Here is a 12912-nt window from a genome sequence, read left to right as displayed (position 1 = left end):
CTACATGTTACATGCTACTAATTCAGCAATCAGAATGCAAACCAAAAACTACCCGAGCGGTTCTCAGAATAGTCCCGAGGCTAATTTTCACAGGCCTATGGTAGGTTTTGCTGTTGTTACGTATGGATTCTTGGCCAAATCTTACACCATACATCCACAGAGCAAGGTGGGAAGGCTCGCTGCCATGTCATTCCTCCTCTAAACTGGCAGTGGGAAAGAATGGTTTCCCAAAGAAGACTACAGGTCCTGTCACCATGAGGGAGTATGGATTGCTGAGAGGCAGAAGCTGTGGACGTGGGAGCCGGGGCTTTAGCTCAGGGGTAGCGTCCATGCCGAGGACGTGCAAAGCCTTGCGTTCTCCATCACCTGCACCAAAACAAAGTGAGGGGAGGTGGCTGTCATAGCAGGAACTTACTTTCCCCCTGAAATCTGAGAGAAGTGTTTACTGCCCGATATATTTTCCTGCTTCACAGAACTACATGCGATTATTAGGAATATTCAGACTTACAAGGAGATAAAAGGAAGGAGTGCTTTCAATGGAGTCTCTCTCAATTTGCTGCAGTTCGTGCAACTCCTAGAGACATTTGTCGGTGAAGACACCCCCTTAAGTGTCAGCCAGAGCCTCATCACTTTTTTTCAGAAGAACTATTCTGAAACAAAACAAGAGAAAATGAGAGCCTTAGAACAGGTGGGTAACATTTACCAATGCAATAAGTAAGTCTCCCAGCCTCACTTGCTCCTAGTGCGGTGTCTCTTTAAAACTGTACAACCTAGCTTAGCTGTGGGGCGCACACCTTTAATCCTAACACTTGTCAGGCAGAAGGAGGCAGATCTCTGTGAGTTCGAGTCCAGCCTGGTCTACAGAGGGAATTCCAGGATATCCAGAGCTACACAGAGAAACCCTGTCTCAAAAACCAACAACAGCAAAAACTCAATGCCAAGTGTGCCACTTTGTTTCAACCAGCATAGCCATTTAACGCCCATTTGATTGCTCAGATCACACTGCAGAGAAGTCGTTTTTCCTAAAAATGGCATGATTGCTCCTGGCAAGAGATGGCTTGTGATGCAGCTTAGTTTCTGTCCTTTGAACCCCAAGGTGCCGATGTGTGTAGCTGTGAAGGTGTGTATTTGCGCTGTCTACTGTGTGAGCGCATGCGCAAATGCATATACTTAGGGATGTGCCTAGGCCTGGAGTGTGTATTTTCACTCATGGGCCCCAGTGGCACGTATTTCCTAAGACTTACTGCTTTCTTAAGTGACAAACAGGTCACATACACTGCTGCCTCTGAACAACCTGCTCTGGCCCATGGGAAGTGCAGGAATTAGTCCCGCCATGTTTAAGTCATCTCATCACCCTTGTGAGTAAGTCCTGGCTTGACGGCCCTTTGGCCTCTTCAGATGCAGTCCCTGTCCCTCAAATCAAAAGCACTTACTTCCTCGTATGTGGGGCGTGCGGGGATCAAACCTAAGGCCCGGCACGCCCTAGGCAAGTGCTCTACCACTGAGTCATACCTCCAGTCCTGCAGTTTTGTGACACTGAGTCTTTCTATGTAACGCGAACTGTCCTTGAATTCACAGGCCTTTCGCTCTAGCCTCCTGAGAGCTGGGACCACAGATGTGTGTCACCGCGGCTGGCTTATTCACTGTCTTTAAATCAACCTAGTCAGTGGTTCAATAATTGTTCGTTATTACCTAATTAATGAATTATCTAGTGAAAGTTCTAAACCCTGTCTTGAAGAAACAAAAACAAAAGAAGGGGCAGGGGAGTTAAAATCAGTCTCTGTGTCTCTCTCTAATAGCTTTAGCCCAAAACGAAGTCGTTTTTTGTGGGGTTTTTTTGGGGGTTGTTTTGTTTGTTTTTTAAAGAGTGATATACTTCCTTAAATGCAAGACACCAGGCAGCGCAATGAAGACTGTGTCCCCTGTCCTTACCGTCCTGTCTGTGTCCTAGGCTAGCTCTGTCCCCTGTCCTTACCATCCTGTCTGTGTCCTAGGCTAGCTCTGTCCCCTGTGCTTACCGTCCTGTCTGTGTCCTAGGCTAGCTCTGTCCCCTGTCCTTACCGTCCTGTCTGTGTGCTAGGCTAGCTCTGTCCCCTGTGCTTACCGTCCTGTCTGTGTCCTAGGCTGGCTCTGTCCCCTGTGCTTACCGTCCTGTCTGTGTCCTAGGCTGGCTCTGTCCCCTGTGCTTACCGTCCTGTCTGTGTCCTAGGCTAGCTCTGTCCCCTGTGCTTACCGTCCTGTCTGTGTCCTAGGCTAGCTCTGTCCCCTGTGCTTACCGCCCTGTCTGTGTCCTAGGCTAGCTCTATCCCCTGTGCTTACCGCCCTGTCTGTGTCCTAGGCTAGCTCTGTCCCCTGTCCTTACCGTCCTGTCTGTGTCCTAGGCTAGCTCTGTCCCCTGTGCTTACCGTCCTGTCTCTGTGCTAGGCTAGCTCTGTCCCCTGTGCTTACCGTCCTGTCTGTGTCCTAGGCTGGCTCTGTCCCCTGTGCTTACCGTCCTGTCTGTGTCCTAGGCTAGCTCTGTCCCCTGTGCTTACCGTCCTGTCTGTGTCCTAGGCTAGCTCTGTCCCCTGTGCTTACCGTCCTGTCTCTGTGCTAGGCTAGCTCTGTCCCCTGTCCTTACCATCCTGTCTGTGTCCTAGGCTAGCTCTGTCCCCTGTGCTTACCGTCCTGTCTGTGTCCTAGGCTAGCTCTGTCCCCTGTGCTTTACCGCCCTGTCTGTGTGCTAGGCTAGCTCTGTCCCCTGTGCTTACCGTCCTGTCTGTGTCCTAGGCTAGCTCTGTCCCCTGTGCTTACCGCCCTGTCTGTGTCCTAGGCTAGCTCTGTCCCCTGTGCTTACCGTCCTGTCTGTGTCCTAGGCTAGCTCTGTCCCCTGTGCTTACCGTCCTGTCTGTGTCCTAGGCTAGCTCTGTCCCCTGTCCTTACCGTCCTGTCTGTGTCCTAGGCTAGCTCTGTCCCCTGTGCTTACCGCCCTGTCTGTGTCCTAGGCTAGCTCTCTCCCCTGTGCTTACCGTCCTGTCTGTGTCCTAGGCTAGACAAAACATCTTCCAAGCCCGGCAGGGGATTCTCCTAGAAGCCCTCTTCCAGAAGTGGGACAGTGACTGCTCAGGCTTTCTGAATCTGAATGAGGTTGACGAGCTCCTGTATACATACAAGGGTGGGATGGAAAGAGAATCCATGAAGAAAGGTAAAATGTTAGCATGTTCCTATGTAAGTTACGGTAGCAACCTGGCTTTCTGTCTCTCAGTACACATATAGAGATAGCCAGAAACAAGCATTAGCGGGGGTGGGGCACAGGGGTGGGGAGGTGGGGCACAGGGGTGGGGTGGGGCACAGGGGGGGGGAGGTGGGGCACAGGGGTGAGGAAGTGGGGCACAGGGGTGAGGAGGTGGGGCAGAGGGGTGGGGAGGTGGGGCACAGGGGTGAGGAGGTGGGGCACAGGGGTGGGGAGGAGGGGCACAGGGGTGGGGTGGGGAGGTGGGGCACAGGGGTGGGGAGGAGGGGCACAGGGGTGGGGTGGGGAGGTGGGGCACAGGGTGGAGAGGTGGGGCACAGGTGTGGGGGTGGGGCACAAGGGTGGGGAGGTGGGGCACAGGGGTGGGGTGAGGCACAGGGGTGGGGAGGTAGGGCACAGGGTTAGGGGTGTACAGGGGTGGGGTGGGGCACAGGGGTGGAGGAGTGGGTCACAGGGGTGGGGGTGGGGCACAGGGGTAGGGGGTGGGGCACAGGGGTGGGGGTGGGACACAGAGGTGGGGAGGTGGAGGGGAACAGAGGTGGAGGTTGGGGGAGGATACAGGGGTGGATGGCATAGGGTCTGAATTTGGATTCCCAGCACCCTGTTGCATAGGTCAGGCACCTGAGCACTGGGGAAGCAGAAACATGGGATCCCTGGAACATATTGGTCAGCAGGTAAGGGACCTAGTCTTAAAAATAACATGGGGAGTAATTGAGGAAGACACCCAATACACGTACGTACATGCACACACACACACACACACACACACACACACACACACACACCAGCATCAGATACCTTTCCCAAGCTTCTGGTATGTTTAGTTTTTTTCCGTTTTTCAATCCTGGGGTAGAATTTACAGCCTTGTACATGGTGGTCCAGCATTCTGAGCAATAGTGCTCTATCCCTTTTTTTACTTTTACATTTTCATTTGTTTGTTTTTAAAAGAGTTTCATTAGGCTTTCCAGGCTGGCTTTAAACTGGCTTTGTAGTCTAGGCCAATTTGAACTTTCAAGCCTCCTGCCTCAGCGCACTGAGCAGCCCGCAGCACCAGACCCAGAGTTGTTGCGTGGGAAGTAGTGAGAGAGCTGGAGATCATGTGGGTGAGCAGGGCCAGTGGGCCTTCCCGCGTGGGCCTTCCCCCGCGCGGGCCTTCCCGCGTGGGCCTTCCCCCGCGCGGGCCTTCCCGCGTGGGCCTTCCCCCACGCGGGCCTTCCTGCGTGGGCCTTCCCGCGTGGGCCTTCCCCCGCGCGGGAAAGCCTTCCCGCGTGGGCCTTCCCGCGTGGGCCTTCCCCCGCGCGGGAAAGCCTTCCCGCGTGGGCCTTCCCACGTGGGGCATGCTGCGGGAGTGTTTCCCCTGGACCTTGAGCCCAGGCAGATTCTGTCTGCGAACTCTTACCTTCATTTCTAGGCCACCCAAACCACGGCAGCCTTTCCTCTTAGATCCGCTCTGCTTTTGTATTCTAAACTGTTAAGCCTGCCTGGGTCTGTGGTTCCTCTTCAGTATACTAATTTTTTTTTTCTCTCTCTTTAATGATTTTTTTCTTATCCTTTTTCTCTCTTTTTCCTTGTATTTTTATTTCCTCTAGCTAATATAAAACTATATTTTTCTAGAAAATTGGGACATTAGGAACCACTAAGAAATTTCTCAGTCTTTTTTTTTTTTTTCCTTTGATTGCTATGACCTTGCTACAGTTGAAGATTGTAAGCTGGTTGTTTGTAGTATGCTCTTCACGCAGATTTGTGATTAAATCCAGATTAGTTATCTTTGGCAGGACCAGAACATGTAACCAATCTTGTGTTCTTATTGAATTCTACTGGAAATCAATGACATTGATCAGTCGATTAAAACGACATCTGCTCTGGTCCAGTATGTAGGGTACCAGCATCACAGGCTCAGAGCCCGGAGTTTGATTCCCAGCACTTCATAACCAGGTGCAGTGTCACACATCTGTAGAATCACGCTGTTCTTGGCTACATGGCAAGTTCATTCAAGGGACACATGAGAACTTATCTCAAAAGTTTTATTTTTTTTTTTCTTTCAGCCCTTCTATTTTAATGTTACTTTTTTGTAAATAGTATTTTGTGGATGCTTTGTAACTTATAAAAATTACTTCTCTTTTGCCAAACTTTTCATTTGTGATAATAGCACTTAAGAGTTTATTCTCTTAGTCGTTGGGCTATAATCCAATATTATCATTATTTGTCTTAATGCTCATATTGCCCCAGATTTAATCCTTTCTGTCTGGCTACCTCCTCTCATCTTCCTCACTCTCAACATTGTTTTATGAAAGTGTTGAAACACACAGCAAGTCTGAAAGAATTTCATGACGCGGCGCCCGTCTGCACATGCACAGCTTATCAGTGGCGCTTCCCCGCGGCTTCTTGTTATCACTGTGTCCTGCCTCTTTCTGCTATTCTTGATATGTCTTAAGGCAAAACGTACACTTCTTCCTGAACACACGGACACACATATCATTAGCTTGAGTTCAATATTTAGTAACTGTTTTTTCTCCCTTAATGCAAAATTCCCACAAAATTAGGGGTCTAAAATTTAAGTGTGATTGCTGACTTTTGACAAATCCAGGATCAGCGTGGCTCAGCTTCTTTGGAGAAACAGAAGGCAACGCTCTTCCCGTGTCTTTTTCCCCTCGTACAGTCCCCACACTGCAAATCCCAAGGCAACCACTGAGGTCTTTCCGCCATAGTGTTTCTTGTCTAGGCCTTATGAAAACAGAACCATAAAATATGTATACTCTTTATGGTAAGGCTTCTTTCACTCGGCATAATTTTTCTTGAAATTCTTAGATGCTGTGAATGTCTGAGCCATCGGACACATGGGTAGCTTCATTTTTTTTCGCTGCCATTTTAGCACCTCCACCATTCTTGGAAAACGTTTATGCTTTCTGATATGAGCTCTTCTGGGTTCCTCTTGTGCTCCCCCTGTTTCTATCCTGGAATAGTCGGCTCCCCCGGGAACCTTGGTATCTGTTGCTGAAAGGTAGTATTTAGAAGTCATGCACGTGCCCATGTCTCCCAAGGCTTGCTCTCAGCCCCCTCAGGAGACAGAGGTAGAGAATGTGTGTGTGTGTGTGTGTGTGTGTGTGTGTGTGTGTGTGTGTGTGTGTTTGCATAGTCACACACATGTTTACGAGAATATAAAACACTTACATTTCTACAAATGTTTGTCTACTAATATTAAGACTCAAGAGTTCACACCCATCCCTCCGTGCCCAGCTCTAAACAACAGACCCCATTCTTACTCCTTCCACCTTCACGGACCCCTTCCCCTCACCACTTCAATTCCAGAGATGTACTTAGCACATGTCTTGGTCTCTAAGCCTTCTTCACATAGATGCCCTCCTCTGCCCATTTGGGCTCTAGCTCCCTATGCTGAGCTGCCTGCTGCCTGAAGTCTTACACAGCGGATTTCTTGTGTTGGACTTCCCTTTAGAACACCTGTCCTCTTTGTCTTGTTTAGACCAGCATGTCCTTCCACGTGGGTGCCCTCTTCACTCCATTTAGTATTCAAAATCTAGGTGAGGCTTCGACATCCGGTCTAGTCAATCTCTCTGCAGAGCTATCCTCTTCACCCACGTGGGCTAAAGTTGCTCTTCCACTAACCTCACACCGCTCGGGCTCGGATAACCCGTGCCGAGCTATTCCCAAAGGATGCCCTTCTCAGCATACATAAACCCTGGTCCATGAAGCTCCGCGTCACCTTGGCTTTCTGTGACCAAAAGCAGGTGCTCCCCTTGTCCTGCATAACGTAATGGCTTTAGGACAACATTGCTCAAGGAGAGAGAGGAGTGGAGAGCAGACAAAGAACAGCAAGAAGACGAGCTTGTGAAGCATGTTGGTTTTTGGTTTGGTTTTGTGTTTTGAGACAGGGTCTCGCTGTGTAGCCCTGGCTGTCCTGAAACTCACTATGTAGACCAGGCTGGCCTCGAACTTGCCGAGATCCTCCTGCCTCTCTCCTAAATTCTGGGATTAAAGGTGTTTGAAGAGTGGGACACTTAGGATATGTTTGATTCAAAAAATAGAAGACACAAGCCAAAGCAGTTAGAAAAGAAAAGTCCCGACTAACACATGTACCCTCCAGAGTGGTTCAGAGCACTAGGGGTTGAGGTTCCAGTCCTGGCCCTAGGAGGTGTCCGGTTCACCCTCTTGCCTTCAGCCTAGCCCTTTCTCTTCTGTTTAGCCTTATCCTCATCCGAGCCTTCCCTGTATGGTTAGCAGGTTCAGGCTCACAACATCTCAGGGTCATTCAAGTCAACAGGAATAAAATCACCTCCACCTAATCTCTCACGTCTGACCCTCACTCAGGAGGCAGAGGCAGGTGGATATCTGTGAGTTCAACTCCAGCTAGGTCCACATAGAAAGTTCCAAGACAGTCAGGGCTAGATAGTGAGAATCTGTCTCAAAAACAAACAAACAGAAAAGGCCTAGTATTATATTTTACTACAGTAGCCATTCTGACTGGAGGCAAGGAATGTCGTAATGGGTGTGGCCCTGGAGTACATGTTCTACCTCTAAAATGACAACGGCTCATGAGCTGCAACGGGAATAGACTGGTTTCCCCAGGGCAAAACTGTAACTACAGACGCTAGAGAGAAATTCCATGGATAAATGAATGTTTAACTACAGAAGGAGGGGCTCGCACATGACAAGATGGCTGCAAGTTCTGGCCAGTGTTTGCTCACTGTGCAGCGAATGGTAATGAACGGACGCTCTTGTCATTAAAGGGAAGGAAAAAACCACAGGGGAAGCCATTTTGAGAGGAGAACTGGAACCCGCTTTAAAAGGAAAGGGCATGTGCCCTGTATTTTCTCAGCTGTGACGAAATTACTTGATCACAGCAGCCTGAGGAAGGAAGGGGTTACTTTGACACACAGTTTGAGGTGGGGACCATCATGGGGAGGAGAGTGTGGGGACAGGAGGGCAGCAGCTGGTCACACTGGCATGGTAACCACAGTCAGGAAGCAGTCAGGAAGAAATGCTGACGCTCAGCTCACTCTTGTTTATTTAGTTCAAGGAACCTAGGTAAGGAAGGACGCCACGCCCACTCAGGGTGTTTCCAGCCGTCTCAGTTAACCCAGTCTAAAACTCCCTCCTAGATTTGTTACCAAGGTAACTGTTGAGCCTATCGGGTTAGCAATCAGGTTGGGTTTCTTTTTTTTGGGGGGGGGCGCGGGTATTTTTGAGACAGGTTTCTCTGTGTAGCCCTGGAACTCACTGTAGATGAGGCTTGCCTCAAACTCAGAGATCTGTCTGCCTCTGCGTCCAGAGTGCTGGGATTAAAGCCCCGAGCCACCACCACCACCTTCAAAACACTTTATAGACGCACCAGGAGACGTGTACCAAAATGCTTACAGTGCAGTTCCTAGGAGTGAAATAGTACAAATACCTGAAATGCATATTGCCAGGAGAACAAATAATCAATGACGTTCATACTCACGTAGTGAGTGCTGTGGCTTGGATTAATGAGTCAAAGCGACAGAACAGCATGATGAACACGGTAGTAAATGACAAAACAAGTCCTAGGGCTGGGGAGATGGTTCAGCAGTAAAGAGTCCTTGCTGTTCACGCCGAGAACCTGAGCTCAGTTGCCAGCTTCTACTCCAGGTCAAGCAATCCAGCATTCCCTTCTTGTCTCCACCGGTGGGCACACATGCATACAACCATGAAAACGGGCACACCGGTAAATAAATACCAAGTTGTAGGCACATTTTTATTTATTTTTAAATCTATTTTGTTGGGTTCCTTACGCCTCTTTCTCCCCTCTCTACCCCAATCCCTTCCAACACCCCAACACCAAGTAGGGGAGAAAGGTTAGGGGGGAAAGAAGGCGTAGTCCCCTCTTGCTACTTCCTGCTGGTTAGGGTCGTTGGGTTCTTCGGGGCGAGTCCAATCTTCGTTTCAGGAGATCTCCAAGTTCTCATCAAACTGCATCCACAGCAACCAGGAGAGGCTAGGGGAGCACCAGCAGGGGAGCACCAGCATCCTTCTCTCTCAGCATCCCCGCCCCTCTCTGCTATGACACTAATTCCCTCTCATGGTCCTCAGAATTAAATTGTCTGCAGCTGGCAAAGAGCCCCTCTCAGAGCCCGCACGAGGCAAACAGTCTGCTGCTGTGGACCATCGGAATCAACTCCATACCCTACACCTGGGATTAAAACAAAAACATGTTTACACAACATAACTGAGTTTCTAAAGACACCAAAACGTCCCATTACACAAAATAATCCTTTTTCTTTTTTTAAGCAAGGGGGTGGAGAGATAGCCCAGAAGATACGAGCACCAGCTACTCTTCCAGAGGACCCAGGTTTGATTCCCAGCACCCGTATGTCAGCTCACAACCATCTGTAACTCCAGTTCTGTGGGGTCGCATGCCCTCTTCAGGACTCCAAGGGCACCACACACAATATGATCCACAGACATGCAGGCAGGCAAAACACCCATAGACATAAAGAATAGAAATTAAGTGGATTAGGCAGGCACATGCCTTTAATCCCAGCACTCAGGAAGCAGAGGAAGGCAGATCTCTGAGAGTTGGAGACTAGCCTGGTCTACAAATTAGTTCCAGGACAGCCAGGGCTCCACAAAGAGAAACCCTGTATTAAAATAAATTAATTAAATAAGTAAATAAATAAATAAATAAAGTTAATTAAATTTTAAGATAAAATAAAAGAAGGACCAGACATGGTGGCCCACGCCTATAATCCCAGCACTTGGGAGACAGAGGCAGGTGGATTGCTGTGAGTTCGAGGCCAGCCTGGTCTACAAAGTGAGTCCAGGACAGCCAAGGCCACACAGAGAGACCCTGCCTTGGAAACCATCCCCCCCCCAAAAAAAGAGAGAGATAAAACAAAAGAAAAATGTTTTAAAAGCAAACTACATATGGTTTGATAATCTTTGTGTAATATTTACAAACAGGTAAAGCTATGTAATGCTTAGAAATATTTATTTGCAACACAGTCATTTTATATAACCGTGGAGGGGGGAGGGAGCCAAATTTCAGGTAAGAGATGTGATGAGAGCAGATAGCACAGGGCAGAAGAGGACAAGAAAGGTGATTGTACAAAAGAAAAATGAAAGAGGGCCTGGTCAGATGGCTCAGAGGTAAAAAACTTCAGAGGACCCAAGTCAGACTTCTAGCACCCAGATGGGAGCTCACCTCCAACTGGAACTCCAGTTCTATGGGATCCGACGCCCTCTTCAGGCCTCTCAAGGCGTCAGGCACACATGATACACAGACGCGCATGTAGGCAAATGCTCATACACACGAAATCATATTTTTTAAATTTATATTTTTAAAAAGAAAAACGAAGGAGAAGATCTGGAGCATACTTTAGTGGTAGAGTGCTTAACTGGCATGTGCGCAACTCTGATTTTAATCCTGGCTACTGTAAAAACAGCATTAAAAAGTACTGCAGGTGTGTACGAGCCACGATCGGGAACTAGTAGAAAGGGAATTCTAGAGCAAATCATTCTTTGATGGGGCCCACGGCAGGCACCGTTCCGAAAAGGACCTGAACCAGGGAACTGCGTAATGCAAGCTGTGCAGGTTACTTTGGTTTGGTCTTTTGAGGTAAATGAGATTGCCCCCTGTAGCCCAGGCTACTTCCAAAAATTCATGACCATTCGGCCTTAGTCTTGGACGATAGGCCTGAACATAAGCTCTGTTTGCGTGCATGGGCGTGCATGTGCCTGCGTGCGTGCGTGCGTGCGTACGTGCGTGCGTGAGTGCGTGCGTGCCTGTGTTTCAGTCCTGGAGACCGACCCCAGGGCTCTGTGAATGCTAAGTAAGTGCCCTACCACTGAGTCATATTCCCAGCTCAGAGAGTTGCACTTTAGTTTTCTGTATGAGGCATTTACTATTGGTGAGTCCACAATAAAGTGATAAAGGTCTGTTTGTGGTTATAAAAGTAGGATTGGAAATGAGTGGCCACAAGAGACAGTGCCAAAGAGCAACAGGAAGACAGGCAGGCAGGGAGAAGTCACGTGGCTGAGAGGTAGAACTCAAACAAAAACACAGCCGACATAGAAGTCATACGGAATTTAGTACAGGCTGTCAGACACTGTGCTCAGAAATACCTTTGACGTACTCAGTTTCACATAGAACATATATGTTAAGGGCTTTAGCTCGCTGTAATAGGAAAATGAAAACATTTCCCAAAGATTAATGAACTTTTCGTCTGTTCTCTGTTTCTTGCTTATGTCTTTTAGCTAAACTGCACATCCAATTTCCAAAGCCACATCCTGATCGTGAAATAAAGCTGTCCTCAAAGCAGTTTCAGAGGTACATAGAATTGGTTGTGTCTGAACTCAGGGGCAATGAAGACCAAGTTCTGGAAAGTGTTGTGGAATTCCTGATGACTTCCTTAGAGAGGAGCCACACGGAGGGTCTAAGGAACTGCGCGAGACGAAAATGGCTGCATCAGATCCAGCACGCTGCAGAGACAAGTGGGGTGTCCCTGGAGCCAGTGTATTCCGAGACCTTTAGGGCCCTCACCCAGGTATGCTCTCAAAAGTAAAATGAGAGAAAACGTCTTCTCACAGTGTGTGCTAGTCAGTGGCTGCGCAGGAGGAACACGCAGACTTTGCTTGAAAAATAACAGGATGCTGAGGGGAAAAAAAAAAATCACTGAGTGATGCTACAAGTGACATATTCATTATAAGACATTATAAATGACTGAAACCTGTGTGAGGGGCTAGGGATGAGGTTCAGCTGAAAGAGTATCTAGCATGTATGGAGCTCTGATTCCGGCCCAGCTCTCCGTTAGTCAGGTGCGGGTGGCACACACTGCAATCTCAGTTCTCAGAAGGTAGAGCCAAGAAGATCAGAATGTAAAAATCACCCTTGAGTATATACTAAATTTGAGGCCAGGCTGGGCTACATAAAGTTCTGTCTTTAAATATATATATATATAGCAAGCTGAGTGAGATAAAGCTGGAATGATTGAAACAAGACAGAAAGATGTGGAAATGGTGTCCTAGGATTTTATTTGTTCTAAGAGTCTAACACACTAGGGCACCAGATAATAGAGCAACAATGAAAAAATGCCAGTAAGGAGATATGCAACGGCGCATGCTGCATGTACTTTGCATGATGCTTGGGAGACAATTTACCCATCAAAAGAAGGATTTGTAATTGTTTAAATCTCATTTTTTATCATTGAGGGACATGCCAGGGTATATAGAGAGAGGTGTAAATAAAGTACATGCAGGAAGAATAATTTGCAGGGGCAATTCTCTCCTTCTACCAAGTGGGGTTCAGACCAGCTCAGCGACTCTTTCAGGCCAGCCAAGACTACATAGCAAGTAGTCTCAAAAATAAATAAATAAATGAAAAAGAAAGACAAGTGGCCAAGGATATTTAAGTTTCAACATTCTTAGCCATTGGAGAAACACAAATTAAAACCAATGTAAGATTTTACCTCACCTTAGTCAAAATGTATATGATCAAGAAACAAATGGCCACAAAAGCTGATGAGGATGTGGGGAAAGAGGAACTCTCATGTAGTGCTGCTGAGCGTATAAACTAGTGCCGCCGCTAAAGAATTCAGAGTGCAGATTCTTCAAAAAGCTAAAAATAGAGCTACCACGTGGCTCAGCTGTATCAGAGAGCCAAAGAGCTCTGTGTGCTATCACAGAGATGCTTGTCCGTCCACACTCAT

The 12912-nt window shown here is 48.0% G+C and overlaps 1 protein-coding gene across 1 annotated transcript in view; it reads left to right on the top strand.

Moving 5' to 3' along the window:
* Window positions 1–12912, top strand: part of Efcab5 (EF-hand calcium binding domain 5) — a 129128-nt gene that overhangs the window by 86712 nt on the left and 29504 nt on the right. Inside the window, exons 13-15 of the mRNA XM_051158381.1 lie at window positions 474–688; window positions 3028–3184; window positions 11462–11751. Coding sequence (XP_051014338.1) covers window positions 474–688; window positions 3028–3184; window positions 11462–11751 — 662 coding nt within the window. The remainder of the gene's footprint in view (window positions 1–473; window positions 689–3027; window positions 3185–11461; window positions 11752–12912) is intronic.

Source organism: Acomys russatus, chromosome 16 (assembly GCF_903995435.1).
Source record: "Acomys russatus chromosome 16, mAcoRus1.1, whole genome shotgun sequence".
Classification (NCBI taxonomy): Eukaryota; Metazoa; Chordata; class Mammalia; order Rodentia; family Muridae; genus Acomys; species Acomys russatus.
This window is presented reverse-complemented; position numbering and strand designations above follow the sequence as displayed.